Consider the following 16,815-nt stretch of genomic DNA (forward strand, 5'->3'; position numbering starts at 1 on the left):
GACACGTTGGAGGACCGCGCCTCCCATGATGTGGGTGTGTCACGCTTGCTTGACTATCTCCTCATCGGGGGCGTTGGTAAGGTGCAGTCATTATGGCGCTTTCCATACTTCTCCCATACATGAATTTTTCCCAAAGATGAAATCCACTGTATAGCACTGAAGTTCCGCAACCGAAGGGGAACGTTCCAGGTTACAGAAGTAACCCTTTGTTCCCAGAGGAGGGGAATGGAAGTGCTATACTCCGTCACCATAATGACTGTCCCTTAGCTGTTTGAAAGTCTCTTCAGCTTAAAAGGATGGCGTTTGTTCAAGCTTACACTGCCAATTCATTTAATTTATTGGCCAGTTCAATACTCTTTCAGACAAGCGGCTTCTGAACCGAATCCTCCCATACGTGGATTTTCCCAAAGATCAAATCCACTGTATAGCACTGAAGCTCCCCTCCTCGGGGAATGAAGGGTTACTTCTGTAACCTCGAACGTTCTTTTTCTATATTTGGCTCAGAGGGAGCATATGAAGGTTGAACAGGAGAAGTGCCAGAATCGAGCCTTGTGGGACTCCACATGTCCACCTCGACCTATTGTCACCTACACTGACATAGTAACCTCTCCCTTCAAGGAAATCTAAACTATTTAAGGACCATGCCAGACAGCCCATCCCAGTTTTCCAGTTTATCCAGAAGTATGCTGTGATCAACAGTGTCAAATGCAGCACTGAGATCAATACCAGCACTATTAGATAACCTGAATCTGTATTCAGGCTGATATCATTGATCATCTTTATAAGAGTGCTCTCTGTACTGTGATGTGCTCTATTCAGTCAATCAATGTTGTATTAATGCACATACAGCACTCATAATAAGTGAGTACAGCCCATTTTAGAAATAACCAGTTTCCTCCATTTCTCATTGAATATAGGCAGTGTATTTTAGTGAATTTAAACAAAACTGTCACGAGAGAGTTTCACAAAAACAAGAAAAGATCCATGTGCAGCAAAATAAATTTATTAAACTAAACAACGATAATCCAAAAACACAGTGCAGACAAGAAACAAGCAGGAATACAAAGGCAACTAAAACACAACACAACAGAACAGTGCTTATAAAGACAGGACTCGATTAAACAAACAAGGAACAGCTGAAAACGATAAGTGATCACGTGTGCTGAGATACAAGCGAAAACAAAACAATGTTAGTGGCCTCAAGCATCCACATGAGGGCACTACAACAGGTGTGACAAAAACATTGAAAACACAAATATATTTTAAAAAATAATATTTTAGTCACCAAAAATATTGATAAATCAAAAAATATCACAATTAAATTTAAGCAAACCTACATTTTTTTTTTCTGGATATTACTATAGGTTAAAACATATTGTCACATATGTAGACTTTTGAGACGATCTGCAATTTTCCCCTTAGCCTTCTCTCTTGCTGTTACAAGTTGTAGTTTTTGATTGTTTTGTTGAAATTATTAGATGTTTGAACTCTAAAAACAGACGCAGCTCACTCGCTGTGAACAGCTGCGTCTCATTTCAGAGCTCTTTCATCGTAGTGGCCATGGTAGCAAACAACATAATTGATGCATCTATGCCCGACCTTCAGGGTTTCACGTCAGTAATGTGCACGAGCATTAATGTAGATTATTTAAACTGAACTCAGATTAGTTCAATTCATCAAATGATCTTCAACTTGCTGTTATGGAACCAGTTTAAGTGTAGACGTTTAGTTTGGCTCATTGAAGTCAAGTTTTTGACTTTAATTCTCACTTTTCTACACGGCTTTTATGAAACAGTCCCCAGGACATGAACCAGCGAAACTCTGTCTGCTGTTGTTTAAAAAAAAAAAATTAAACTACTTCAATGACTTTAACAATCCAGTGATGGTTTTGTACTAAAAAACCTTCCCTATTTGTTCTTTACAGAGCCCCTATTATGGATGTTTGAAAATGACCTTTCATCAGTGTGTAATACAGCTGTAAGTCAACAAAAACATCAGTTACTGGCTCTCAAAGAAGAGTCAACTCAAAATCATTCAAATGAGTCATTTTTAAAATGAATCCCGAGGCGGTATAAGCTGAAAATGAATGAATTTGTAAATATTGTTTTTATCAATTTTTCAATTCAATTCAGCTTTATTTGTATAGCGCTTTTACAATGTAGATTGTGTCAAAGCAGCTTCACATAAATGGTCATAGTAATTGGAACAGTGTGGTTCAGGTTTTAGTGTTTAAGTTCAGTTCAGTTCAGTTTAGCTCTGTTCAGTGTGATTTAATCATTACTGAGAGTTCAAACACTGAAGAGCAAATTCATCGATGCGTAGCTCTACCAATCCTGAACCATGCGAGGCAGTGGCGACAGCGGAGAGGGAAAAAAAACTTCACCTGATGGGAGTGAAGAAAAAAAACCTTGAGAGAACCAGACTCAGTTGGGCACGACCATTTTAATTTCTCCGCTGGCCAAAAGTCTTGTGCAGAACTTCATTCGCCGTGGTTTATGCTGGAAGATGGCCTCAATGAAGACTGTCTGTCTCTGGAGCGTCGCTGGAATCAGACTCATGTTCTCCACTCCCCACGACCATCAGCGCAGCAGCAGCTCAGGATATGGCCTGGTCCCGGATATGGAATCCTTGGGATCATCACGTCGCTGGTCTTGGATCCAATCAGTGACTCCGCCTAATCTGAGGACCTCGGGATGAGTATCCCCAGGTGAAAATAGAGAATAAAGAGAATAATTAGCGTAGCTGCTGTTCATAGTGTATATAAGCAAGATGTAGAAGCCAGTGTGGAACCCGCTAGGTGATGCATTGAGAGTATGCTTTACTAAACAGATAGGTCTTTAATCTAGTTTTGAACTGGGAGAGTGTGTCTGAGCCTCGGACATTACCAGGAAGGCTATTCCAGAGTGTAGGAGCCATGAAAGAGAAGGCTCGACCTCCTTTACTTGATTTTGCTATTCTAGGTACTACCAGAAGCCCTGAATTTTGAGATCTTAAGGAGCGAGTTGGTTCGTAGCGAGACAGAAGGTTGGTTAGATAAACAGGAGCTAGATTATTTAGAGCTTTATAGGTGAGAAGTAATATTTTAAATTCAATACGAAATTTAACAGGCAGCCAGTGTAAGGAGGATAAAATTGGGGTTATATGATCATATTTTCTAGACCTGGTCAGAACTCTGGCTGCTGCATTTTGCACTAATTGAAGTTTGTTAATAGAGGATGCTGGGCAGCCAGCAAATAGAGCATTACAGTAATCCAGTCTCGAAGTCATAAAAGCATGGACTAGCTTTTCTGCACCTGAGATGGATAGCATATTTCGTAATTTAGCGATATTTCTCAGATGAAAGAAGGCAGTTTTTGTGACATGGGATATATGGTTTTTAAAAGTTAGATTGCTGTCTAATATGACACCCAGATCTTTTATAGTAGAGCTAAAGCTAACTTTGTATCCCTCTAATTGTAAATTGAGTTGCGAGATCTGCTGTGTGCAAGATTTAGGCCCAATAAGTAATAATTCTGTTTTGTCTGAGTTTAAGAGAAGAAAATTGTTGGTCATCCAGTCTTTGATGTCTTTGATACACTCAGTTAGTTTAGAAAGTTCAGACGTCTCGTCAGGTTTAGTGGAAATATATAATTGAGTATCATCTGCATAGCAGTGAAAGCTGATCCCATGTCTTCTAATAATGTCTCCCATAGGTAGCATGTAAATTGTAAACAGTAAAGGGCCTAAAACTGATCCTTGAGGCACCCCATACTTTACTGGGCAGATTTGTGAAGGCTGTCCATTAAGATTTACAAACTGGTAGCGGTCAGTTAAGTATGACTTAAACCATTGTAGAGCCTGTCCCTGGACACCTGTAGACTTTAAGCGATTTATGAGGATATTGTGGTCAATGGTATCAAATGCCGCACTAAGATCGAGTAAAACTAATAGCGAGACGCACCCTCGGTCAGCAGCTAAGAGTAAATCGTTGGTTATTTTCACTAAGGCGGTTTCTGTACTGTGGTGAGCCCTGAAACCTGACTGAAACACTTCAAAAATATTGTTCGTCTGCAGAAAAGAGCATAATTGAGTGGAAACAACTTTTTCTAGTATTTTAGACATAAATGGAAGATTTGAAATAGTCCTATAGTTAGCTAAGTTGTTGGTGTCTAGTTGCGGTTTCTTAATAATAGGCTTAATAACAGCTAGCTTGTAAGAGTTTGGAACATGGCCTATAGATAAAGAAGAGTTGATAATGTTAAGAAGAGGTTCTCCTATAGCAGGTAGCAGCTCTTTCAGTAATTTTGTTGGAATTGAGTCCAGCATACACGTAGCTGGTTTAGAGCTATTTATAATTTTCACTAACTCTTCATGTTCTATGATTTTGAAGCAGTGTAGGTTATTATTATGATTTAATGAAATATTTACAGGATTTGGAGTATAAGCCGGTGCAGAAAGTTTGGCATCTCCTATTTTCTGTCTAAAGCCTTCTATTTTATTACTGAAAAAATTCATGAAGTCATCACTACTAATTTGCGGTGGAGTAGTTTGTTCCAAGGATGACCGATTATTTGCTAATTTAGAGATGGTGTTAAATAAAAATCTAGGATTGTTATGATTATTTTCTATCAGTTTGCGCAGGTGCTCGGTCCTGGCAGATTTTAGAGCCCTCCTATAGCTGGACATACTGTCTTTGTACGCAATTCTAAAGACCTCTAAATTAGTTTTTTTCCATTTACGTTCCAGGGCGCGGGTTGCTGTTTTGAGCGCACGAGTATGACTATTATACCATGGTATAGTTTTAATCTCTCTAGCCTTTTTTAATTTTATGGGTGCCACAGTATTTAGTGTGCTAGTAAAGATGGCATCCATACTGCTGGTTACTACATCAAGATCATTTGAGTTTGCGGGTGCATTACGAAATAGAGAGAGATCAGGTAAGTTATTTATAAATTCATCTTTAGTTGACGGAACAATAGTTCTACTAGGGCGGAGTATTGGAGCGGGTTTGCTGATTTCAGGTAAACATAGCTTATATAGTAAGAGGTAGTGATCTGTAATATCATCACTTTGTGGTATAATGTCTACGTCAATAACCTCGATTCCATAAGACAGAATTAGATCTAATGTATGCTTTAAGCGATGGGTTGGACCCACAACGTTTTGCTTTATCCCAAGTGAGTGTATTAAATCCATAAACGCGAGCCCTAATGTATCATTAGCGTCATCTATGTGGATGTTAAAGTCACCTACAATTAGCATTTTATCAGTTTTGACTAGTAAGTCAGAAATAAAATCAGAAAATTCTTTTAGAAATTTGACATAGGGTCCTGGGGGTCTATATATGGTGATTAAAGCGAGAGATAACATAGGTTTTTGTATAGTATCTGGAAGCTGAACATTAAGCGATAATACTTCAAAGGAGCTAAACATAAGTCCGTTTCTCTGTTTAATATTAAGGAAATCACTAAAGATTGATGCAACTCCACCACCACGACCAGTTTGACGAGCCTCATGTTTATATAAGAATCCTGGAGGAGTTGCTTCATTTAAGCTAATATAGTCATTTTGTTTCAGCCAGGTTTCAGTGAGACAGAGTGCATTAAGATTGTTTTCTGTTATTATTTCATTAATGATAAGTGCTTTAGGTGCAAGTGACCTGATGTTTAGGAGACCAAGTTTTACGAAATTTGTATTTTCACTTTCTACTGGTTTTTCTGGTTTGATTCTTACTAGATTTTTCCTGGAGCACACAGTACGTTTATTTCTTAATCTAATAATACGAGGAACAGACACAGTCTCTATAGGATTCGCCAGATATGCGTTACTGATGTTTAAGTGGGGTGAACAAGAGTCTAGGTGGCTATAGTGTGAATTTTGTGAATTTTTACCTGCTAGTCAGATGGTGCGAAGTAGTCTGGAGATGTTGTCCGACAGGAGTTCAGCTAGGTATCAGTAGGCATTTTTTCACACTGTTTTGTTTTGAGTTGAGGGAATAAATATTATTTCTTTTTTCACGTAAAATAAATTATAGTACTTTGAGTAATTTTCTCACAACAAAATTTATTTTTGAGTACTTTTTTATGAGATCCTACAAGTCATCGAGCTGCAAACAACACAGGGAAAATGGTGAAAAAAAAAAAAAAAACAGTGGAAATATCTGCTGACTTTGGTGCACTGTATTAGTGTTGGCAGAGACCCCCCTTTTTTAATTGTAATATCAGTCTGGGAAAAATACACAAGTCACAAGCAAATTATTTTTGCTTTAACCTACGAGAGCTCATATTAGAAATTATATGCAGATGAATTGATATTTTCATATTAAAAGATGCTATTTGTAATGACAGAACTTATTAACAAGTGTTAAACTGTTTTTGTGTTGCTGTTATTGTCTTTGGTAGTTCTTTCAGATAGACAATACAGTAATATGTACTATAGACCTACACAGTACTAAAATATCTTTCAAACAATATTTTCCATATTATACATTTTATTTTAACATTTTTACTTTAACGTTTTTTATTTTGCCAGAAAACATTGCTAGAAAACTGTCCCTGAATGCTTAAATAATACATAAAATAAAAGTAAGCTGTAAATATCATAAACTCTTTTGACACTATTCAAATCAAACTTAATTTTTTGTAATAAACTGTAATTTTCAGGAATCACTTTAATAATCAATAACCTTACTCACGTGTCTGATGTTGCTACTTGGTCTGAGCGTGCAGTTGGCTTTCTGGACCTGCAGTTTCCTCAAACCCAACAGCAGGTGGCACTGTCTGAGCAAATGGTCTCCGTTCCTGCAGTTTTACCCTAGTCAATACAGGAAAATAACAGATATTATTGAGGGGTTTTGCACACTCGAAGCAGAACTGCAGATTGATCAGTGTGTGACGTCAGTGTACCCTCCAATCGCTCTCACTGCACTTTGATCACACATTATAACACTGATGGAAAGACCACATTTGGTAGTTTGGTAATATATATATATATATATATATATATATATATATATATATATATATATATATATATATATATATATATATATATATTTTTTTTTTTATATATATATAATGCAGCATACAGGCAAGCAGATACAGTAAACCCAGAATGCAATGCACTAAATTAAGCTAAAAACAAGTTAGCAATGCAATACGTTAGTTTCGGGTATAAGAGACCCCAAAGCAAATAATGAAATGATGCTGTTCATTTTTGACATAAGTGGTAAAGGATTCTGCAGTTTTAATTGTGTAATGAAACATGCTTTCAGCCTCCTTTTGTGGCACAGTCCTACAATTAAATAAAAAACTATAGGCCTACCGTTATTTATTTATTTAGGCTATGTGTTAATTATTATATGGTGTCGTATGGTGTCTGATGCACAAGAAGTGTCAGTCTGCATAATTGTACTCCTCCTCTCTTCACTCCAGCCACTGTTAAAGGTAAAGAGAGGTACATCTCAACAGAAGACCAGATGCTGTCAGGCAGAATTCACACTTGGTACTTGAGTGACAGAATAGAAGAGAAGAGTAAATAACAGCACTTTACACTCTTTATTCACTGTGGAGAAAAAAGCCTTTCCAGTACACAAAATGCTCACTACAGTAGAGAAGGGTTTTCTCCTAATAGATTAAAAGTGTTACTGATTTTAAGTGTTGCTTTCATTTAATTCCTTTATTTTTGAGTCCATTTACACACATTTGTTTGGGCTACATGGGTAAGCGTTGATCCTCAGCCACCTTTCGTTTTCCTTTTAAAAATTATGTCATTGGTTTGATGCCTTTTATAGTAGCAGAGGCTAAAACGTTATACATGCAGAAACTAAATGAACATGATGTTAGATATTTCTGTAGGGCAGCGCGAAGTAACCTGGGGTAAAATGTAGCACAAAGTTTAAGGTATTTGCTCAGGGTTAACCATGGCATTCTTCAGAGGTTTTCAGCACAGTGTCGGCAGATGTCTTCTTGCCAATTATTGAAAAAGTTTGGCAAAATTTTAATGAGAAACACATGAGAAACCTTTCTGCAGTATTTTTTTTATCGTAGTCAATCTTTTTTATTTAAAAATAAATCTGTGAAAGTATGTTAGTGACATCTTATATTGTTGTTGTCACCATCTTCTACGCTAAAAGATGAAACATTTTAAAAGATGTAAAACACACAGTGACTGCTAGCCTGTTTTGAGGAAAACACAACACTGCTGGGTTAGCTGTAACAGGGTCTTACAATTAAGCCACGCGCTGATGGAAACCAATTAAACTAACAATATAAATTTTGAGTAATTTTGGGAACATTTTTATATGAAAAACAGTTTTTAATAGAAAATCTTTTTTAACAGAAAACAGAAATTCTGCTGCTAATAATGAAAAAAAAATGCATCGTATGATAATTGATAATAATGCAAATAAATCCAAATGTTTTTATCCAAAAGCTAAATAAATACACATGCTGTGCTGTATAGAATAGAAAAAGCTGAGTTACAGTAAGTACTGAGGAAATATAGCTACTATTCAGAGTTAAATTAACTGTGTGAAATCTGCCTTTAAGCATGTGTTACAACTAATCTCCTGACTGTTACAGCTTGCCCTGCAGGTGGGGTAAGTAGTAACATTTATACTTCTGGCACTTTTGACAATACAACATTGAAAGTAGCCTTCTATTTACATGAAACAAACCATTACAGAATTAAAAGCCTTATTAAAAGTTGTTTATTTACTGTCTCTTTGTCCTGTTTTCAAAAGAATTGCTGTGATAGAGCTAACAAACACATTTCAGATGAATTTAATCGGCAGTTGTACAAAACTGATGGTTTATAATTTATTTGCTTCATTTTTATGTAGATAACCATAGTTACGTGTCTTGAAAAAACTCCAATAACTGATGAATATATATATATATATATATATATATATATATATATATATATATATATATATATTATTTTATTTTTTTTTCAACCCGAAGTTGAACGTGAAACGAATAATGTATAATGTGAAATAAATCTATCATTTCCCACCTTATGATAATGCAGTTATTCCTCTTACCTTTATTAGCAAGATCTTGGGAATACAGGTTGTGTTCAGATGCTCTTGGTAAGCTTCCAGCAGTGTGAGATTTCTGCTTTCAATTTCAGACTAAACGTCTTATTCTGAAGGCGGAAACGGAGCCACAGCGAGGGTGGAGTTAAAAACTAGCTTAAAAAAAGAAAGTAATTATTAATGAATATGCCTATTAAACACAAAACCTTGGAGCAGCGAGCACATAAGTGGCAACACTGCTTTTGAAAAAATACAGACACCGCTACAACATATGTGTTTGTTGATTGAATTTCAATCTTTAGGCTTCTACAGTAGATGTTGAATGGTGTGTTAATACTGTTCCAGTTCTTGTTTACATATACTACAAATGGGTTCAATTTATTCATATTTATGAATATAAAACCTTCCAATAAACTGCACCATGTTTATACAATAACATGCGTTCATAATAACCCAAAAAGACTGAACAAAAGGACATTTCCAACAATAAGTGAGCTGCACTTTCAGTAGAAATGTCAAAGAAAGAGCAAGATAATCAATGTTTCTTTAAAATTTCAGTATAAGCGGCTTAATATTATTTAAGAATTATTTTATTTTGTTAAAAAACTTTATAGGATGGCATGATCAACGATGAATGAATAATAGACGTCTGTAAGACTTATTTGAGTTGATAGTTGATTATTCACTGCTCTGTAGGAAAATGTAAATCAAAAATAAATCTATGCAAACAATCTAGCCTTTATAAACAAATTATTTGACAAAAAAGATGATTGCTGCAGTAAATTATTCGTAGCCTTTTAATAAGTTTGACATGTACAAGATAGAGATGGCACTAAAAGTAAATTGTTTGTTTGGGAATTTGTGAGACTGTAGTTGTCCAATAACAAACCCTTAAAAGCATTTGGTTGTTGTCATGTAGTGAACTCATTGCTGGTGCACGCTCGAGTGATGTGTTAGTTATGGAAAATGATGATTTACAGGCTCACCAGGGTTGGGAAGAGGGCGACTAACATTGTAAACATGAAGGAATAATATTAAGATATCACTAACATTTAACACCAGGAGGAAAATAACTGATTATAGAATATTGATCTTCCCAATGTTTCCTTCCTATTAAAAATAAATGTATTTCCAATCTGGCATGTAATGGGGAGAGAAAACGAAGAATGAGTTCAGCAGACGGATTCGACTCGAGTTGATGAAAAAGCATATTGCTGTATTGCAGTGCTACATGAATTAATCATGAATACACTGAAAAAAAAAATAAAAATCTTATGTGGTTTTTACCTAAAAAAACTAGTGGTAACACTACTGCATGTATTATGTTTAAGTAATTTTTAAGACTTGATATTTTTAGCAAAAACACTTGAATGAATCATGTGAAAACTACAAATTTTTTGAGTGATAAATAATGAATTTAATATTATTGTGCTTAATATAAATGTGTTTTTATAATTTAAGCAAATCCACCATCATTTACTCAAATATTTTTTTTTAGCAACAGACCCAATGAAGAGGAGCATGAGGGTATAGAAGATGTTATGGTAACATTATGAGCAAGCAAGCTTTAACCAGGAGAAGAAGAACAACAGCAGTGCAGACTGGATTCAACATGTTTCTGAATAGGAGACACACAGAAAAAGGAGAAACAGTCAAAAAGAGAGTGATGAAATCAGATATAATGTCTGATTACCTAGATTGTGTTTGAGCCTGATGTCGACACATCTAGGTGAACTCAGAAAATCAAGGTTTGGAGGAGCTGCTTCATTCAGGGCTGCTGCACTGCATCTGTTATTTAGCCAAGTTTAATTTAAAAGCATAAAATCCAGGCAATCTGTGTTGATACCAAACATAATACAACTTGCCATTAGTGTTAAATGCCACAGTTATGCATGAATAGTCATCAGACAAGTGTAGGCAAGGTGAGCAAATCTTAAAAAATCAGTCAAAATATGAAATCAGGTAAACTGATCTAATAGCACACAATAATAATGCTTACATATTCATGAAGGTCACATTTATCCACCGATGTTTAGGTGAACATGCTTATGTTTCAGAGAAAATGGCATTCCTTGCCGGTGCAGCTGATGGAGTCACAGCGCCTCCTGCAGGACACAAACAGCATCACATCAGTCAGTAACGCTGTTGTTAAAAGTGAAAGTGTTTCAGTTCTCCGGCATTTGTTGAAGCTCACTGAAGACTGAAGACATCTAACCTCGACTGTTCTGAGTTCATCTCTGTGAGTACACTTACATTAATATATTTAACAAACTCATTGTGCTAGAAGCTGATCATTATCTTTTAATACTGCAGTAACATCAGTAAATGAGCTGTTTTAGGTTTAATAAGAACTATACTTGTACTGTTATTGTAAAGTGTAACCTCCTTTACTACATATTAATACATCATTATTCATGTACTGTTATTGTAAAGTGCTACCAGAACTATTAATAAGTTAACTGTGAGCTTCACGGTTGTGACCTTTATTAACATTAAAGTTAGTTTACATGTAAAGTATGTTAACTAACTAGCCCTAGTGTTGTGTGAATCAGTGTATGATCTCCTTCAGTTGTGATCACCTGTTCTGTGTTCATGATGTCAATAATATTTGTTTTTGTGATTTTTATGCTAATTACATTTGCCATTGTTGTTGATTCAGACTGTTTTGTCGGTGAAAATGTCGTTGAGTAAAGAGACGAATGATCCTCAGTTCATGGAGCAGGTGAGTGTCTCTCTTTTTCTCCAGTATTTATCACAGAAATAAATTGTACTGTTAGTTTTATGTGTATTTCTCATGTTTCAGAACACAGTGCTGCTGCTGATCGGCAAAAGTGGATGTGGGAAAAGCTCCACAGGAAACATCATGTTCAATAGTTCGGTGTTTGAGTCCAGAATAAGCTCTTCATCAGTGACGAGAGTCAGTCAAACACACACTGCATCTGTCAATAACCGCAGTGTGATGGTAGTCGATACTCCAGACTTCAGATACTCCACACACGCTGACTTTGACTCAGACTCTGAGCTGAAGAGAGCTCTTCAGTTATGTGTATCAGGAGCTCATGTTATTCTGCTCTTTCTGCCTTTAAGCACCTTCACTGAGCAGGAGCAGGAGTTCATCCACTGGTTTGAGCAGAAGTTTGGTGCAGAAGCTCTCAGATTTACTCTGGTGCTCTTCACTCACGCAGATAAACCACACATGAGGACACTAGCAGAACTGATCAGGGGAAACACCCAATTATCTGATTTCATTAATCGATGCGGACGCAGATATCATGAGTTTAACATTAAAGCTCCAGCAAACAGACGACAGGTGACTGAACTGATGGAGAAAGTAGAGAGACTGGTGTCTGAGAACACACACTCCTTCTACACACTGGAGATGATGGAGGACGAGGAGAAGAGGAGAAAAGAGGAGGAGAGAAGAGAGAAAGAGAAGAAAGAGAGAGAACGTCAGATTACATTAGAGAGAGTCAGACGAGAGACAGAGATACGAGCCAGGAGAGAATATGAGGAGGCGAAACAGTGGCAAGAAGAGGAGAAGAAGAAAGAGAGAGAACATCAGATTACATTAGAGAGAGTCAGACGAGAGACAGAGATACGAGTCAGGAGAGAATATGAGGAGGAACAGAAGAAAGAGAGGAAGAAGCTCTTTAAACAGATAACCCTGAAGCGCCTCTGTGTGATTGCAGCTTTCTCTGTAGTATCAGGGTTAGTGTTAATGAGTAAGAAAGACTCTTCACTGTGGATGTTCATGTGTGGCTTCATCACCGGAGGATCAGCAGCCACTGCTGGAGTGGGCTGTGGGTTTCTCTGTAGACTGATGTGGAAGAGTTCGTTCTTCTCCTCTTCTCCTCATGAGCGTCCCAGTGTGTTCAGATACTTTCTGCTGAAGACGTCAGGTGTTGTGTGTGGTTTAGCTGTTGGAGCTGCCATTGGTCAGTTTGTTGGAAGAAATTTACTTTTGGTTACGTTTATCAATGGTTTAGCTGGAGCTGCTGGAGCCTGGACAGCATTGCAGAGAGGCTGGTGATGAGTTACAGATTAGAGATCTGCATGGGACTGAAATTTTAACCCCATTCCTGCCAGGTTTTATTCCACACCTGACCGCTCCTGCCGTATATTCAGTTTAGTTCACCCTCTGCCAACCCAGTCCATTTTCTACCTGGCCCGACTGTTTCTGCTAAACTAAGATCTGGTTTTCAAAATCTCTCATTTAAATTGAGTACTGCCAAAAGAGAGAGAGAGAGAGATAGAGAGAGAGATAACAGATACAAGTGTAGGTTGTGCAACGATTGTAGGCTAAATGTCAGTGTTGTTTGCCCTTTTGTGATGAGACATGAGTGCCACCTTAAACAGTGACGTGCGGTGATATTTCAGTCAGATTTGCAAACATATCTAACCGGTATATTTGCCAACTACTGATTGTGTTTCAAATATCACATCAGCATTATTTCTATAAATGAAGCAGGTACATATTGGGCCAGAGCAGAATGTAAAGCAATTAAATATGCCTCCCAAAAACACCCAGCTAATGTTACAGAGTCAAGCAGCACCATGGTGGATGCACATGCTCTATTTCTCATTCAAACACACACACACAGCACCACGGCGAGCTCTTACAGTCACATTTCACATATTGGTGCTTTATTGGCATGACAAATAACTGTACATTCATATTGCCAAAGCAGTGCAGTGTTGCTGGGCACAAACAAGACAGTGCAAAAATGCAAAGCAGTAGTGCTCTCTCTCATTCTCTCTCTCTCACACACAGCACTTCAGCGGGTATGTGCACATGCTCTCTACCTAGGGAGCGCACGCTCTTTCTCTGGGAAGTGCTATAGGTAGGCTGCCCAGGCCGCCTGCTCCCATTCAAATTACACCAAAGTTCCTGACCGCTACAGTGTTTTATTCGGGAATTTATTCCCGCACTGCAAGAAAACAGGTCAGGTGTGCAGCTCTCATGGTACAGACACGGGAATGCAGACCTCTAATACAGGTCATGATGAAAGGACACTCTTTTAATGCTCGACATGTTAATTGTGCTTCTGTTTCTGTATTAATTCTTTAATCTCATTTAGATTTTATATGGGTCATAAATAATGCTCAAATCCTCAAATGAGCAGTACAGCTCACAAAAAATTAGTTAACATGTTTTATTTAGCTCAGATTATTTGGCAAATCCATCTGGAGTCTCTGAGTTGATGATCAGGTCTCTGTTATATTTGTGATTCTTACCAATGTTCATTTTTCTGAGATTAAATAACATCATTGATGCGAACCTGACATGATCTTAAATGTAATGTGTGTAAAACTATATGTTGGTGTATTTTATAATGGTGTAATGTAAATTCTTATTCCTACATGTCACATTTACAGCTAAAGTTTTCCATTCATCCTGTCTGTCTGTCTCATTTTATATACTATTCTAATCCCTATAACTTCACAATATTTTTTATTGTGTCTGCTCATAATAAATTAAATATATAAATTAAATTAGAGATGGAGAGACCAAATTACATATTGTTATGTCTAGGGTTTAAGGGAAATGTAACAGAATCATGAAGAGCCTGTGTGTGAGCCAAAGCTAAACAAGATCTCATGACAGATTTAATAATAGCTGAAAGAATTAGCATGATTTTTATTGTTAGACTGTAAATTAGGGATGATCATAAATACAGTTGTGAAAAATAAATGACAATACAATAGATGTGCATGTGTGTTTGTGTCAGTCTGTACAGTAGAAGCATCATTCTAGCTATGAACAGGGAACTTTCATGGACACCAGATTCAAGGTTTTAAAGGGTTTTTAAGGCACTATCCATATCCAATAAATTGAATTTAATACTGGTGAAAATCAAATGCAGTTTCTGAAATATTGATCAAATGTGCATAATTAGTCAGTTTTATTGTACAAGATTTATGAGTCCTAATTTAAGATTTTTTCAGTTTATTTATTGTTTTTTACAATTGAGTACAATTGTTTAAATAAAGTTATAAACAAGTTTAATTTCAGATTTAATTTGTAAGAATGGGTTTTACCCACAGCGGTTCCAACTGTACTTCTGCAGAGTGACTAAACGGTTATCAGCATGAGGGTAAAAAACTGTGCAATTCTAGTCAAACCATTCTTCTGCAATCTCATACCAAAAACAGAAATAAGGGCAGTATTAAAAGCTAAAATTGTTGATATTATGTGATTGTATTGTATTTCAATAATGAACAATAAATGTTGATGTTAAATCAAAAGTAATTCACAAATACTTGAGTATGAGATGCTTTAATGACAATAATACTCAATGGTTACAACTGAATTATTTACAAAATAACTGTATAAAGTGATCAAATATGAAATGATATAAACATATGATTACAATTATACCCAGCTTAAATGTAAAAATGAAGTTACCTAAAAAAGAGAGGGAGACAGGGAGGAACAGAGAGACAAAGAGAGCAGGCCCAGAAGTTAGCCTGATTGCAGTAGAGTCAGAGAAGATAGACTCCAGAGGAGGAGAGCAGGAAAGCAAGAGATAGAACAAAGAGAGAGAGCAAAGTTTACCACCTATAGTGTCTCTTTCTTGACCATGTGACTAAAGCCCAAATACTGGGACATTTTTGTGTTGTTTTTTTCTTTGCATAAAAGTTGTTTTACTTTATATATATATTATTTTTTTAAAATAAACATATTGTAATAGTTATTCAAACAAAATGTATTTCACCAAAAACTACACTTTATTGTTGTACCTATGTATGCAACATAAACTTTATTAACTTTATTAACTTTATTAACTATATTTGATTTGCTTTCATTTTGTTTTGTTTTTTATGTTTCATTACTGCACACGGTCATCTACTGTAAAGTACTGTTAGTTCTGCAGAAAGTGCGTCTTATTTTATAAATATACATTTTGGATATTATCTTATGTTTTGAATGTTATTAAATAGTGTGAGCAGTTCTGAAACTAAGCAATATAACTTTATTGACAACCATCACAAAAAAAAGTAGACCAATACTAACAGGGTAAATAACTGCAACATTATACAAAGTGCACCATCAAAACCATTGTTCCACTAAATCTGTCCTCACAGATGTGAGAAATATGAGCACAATGCATCTCTAGTGGCATTTGACCTGGTGGCTGAATGACAAGAATTCCATTCATTGTTCACATTTTCGTCATCAGTAGCAATCTCATCACAGTCGTCACTATACAATTGACAAAAATTGTGACGCACACAACAGGCACTGATAATAGTGATAATAGTGTTAATGTTGTCTATGTGACAATCAAACTGCTTCATCAAGCATCTCCATCTTCCTTTCAGGAGGCCAAATGCCGTTTCCACAGTCATCTGTGTCTTGCTAAAGCAGTTGTTGAAGGTAGTCTGTGCAGGGGTTGTCTGTTGGTTTTCTGGGTATGGGTTTATCAACCAGAGCAGCAACGGATATGCAGCATCCCCTAAAAGCATTACAGGCACATCTACTTCCCCAAACCTCTCTATGTTAGGAGGGAATAGGTAGTTACTCTGACCCCTATCAAACAAGGATGAATTAGCAAAAACCCTTGCATCTTATACCTTGCCTGGCCATCCCACATTAATGTCCCAGAACATAAGCCTATGATCAACCACACCTTGCAGAATAACAGAATAGAAACCTTTCCGATTATAGTAGTCTGCAGGGCTGACAGGTGGAGCTAAAATGCCAGTATGAGTGCCATCAATAGCTCCTCCACATTGTGGTAACCCCCACTTGTCTCTGAAACCCTGAATTATGCTTCAAATTCCTGTTCAGATGG

The 16,815-nt window shown here is 36.5% G+C and overlaps 2 protein-coding genes across 3 annotated transcripts in view; one reads left to right on the top strand and one right to left on the bottom strand.

Annotated features, from left to right (window-relative positions):
• The window catches only part of LOC108179126 (GTPase IMAP family member 8), a 49,837-nt gene extending 40,662 nt beyond the window's left edge, over window positions 1–9,175 (bottom strand). Inside the window, exons 1-3 of one of the 2 annotated variants that reach the window (XR_658470.4) lie at window positions 9,026–9,142; window positions 6,674–6,792; window positions 982–5,951 (exon numbers count right to left, since the gene is read on the bottom strand). The gene's annotated coding sequence lies outside the window, so the exon portion shown is untranslated. Of the gene's footprint in view, window positions 1–981; window positions 5,952–6,673; window positions 6,793–9,025 lie in introns of those variants that run through there. The other variant, XM_017354872.4, reaches the window with a different exon arrangement.
• A 2,038-nt stretch (window positions 9,176–11,213) lies between these two features.
• Window positions 11,214–14,726, top strand: zgc:172090. Its single transcript, NM_001128253.1, has 3 exons — window positions 11,214–11,258; window positions 11,679–11,741; window positions 11,823–14,726. The coding sequence occupies exons 2-3, from the start codon at window positions 11,697–11,699 to the stop codon at window positions 13,047–13,049; spliced, it is 1,272 nt and encodes a 423-aa protein (NP_001121725.1). The 5' UTR covers window positions 11,214–11,258; window positions 11,679–11,696; the 3' UTR covers window positions 13,050–14,726.
• Window positions 14,727–16,815: the final 2,089 nt, after the last annotated feature.

Source organism: Danio rerio, chromosome 3 (genome assembly GCF_049306965.1).
Source record: "Danio rerio strain Tuebingen ecotype United States chromosome 3, GRCz12tu, whole genome shotgun sequence".
Lineage (NCBI taxonomy): Eukaryota > Metazoa > Chordata > Actinopteri > Cypriniformes > Danionidae > Danio > Danio rerio.

Excerpts from the sequence above, each read along its gene's own strand:
- zgc:172090 (NM_001128253.1), top strand. The coding sequence starts at position 11,697 with ATGTCGTTGAGTAAAGAGACGAATGATCCTCAGTTCATGGAGCAG. Across the intron at positions 11,742-11,822 it reads ATCCTCAGTTCATGGAGCAG|AACACAGTGCTGCTGCTGAT; the intron begins GTGAGTGTCTCT and ends CTCATGTTTCAG.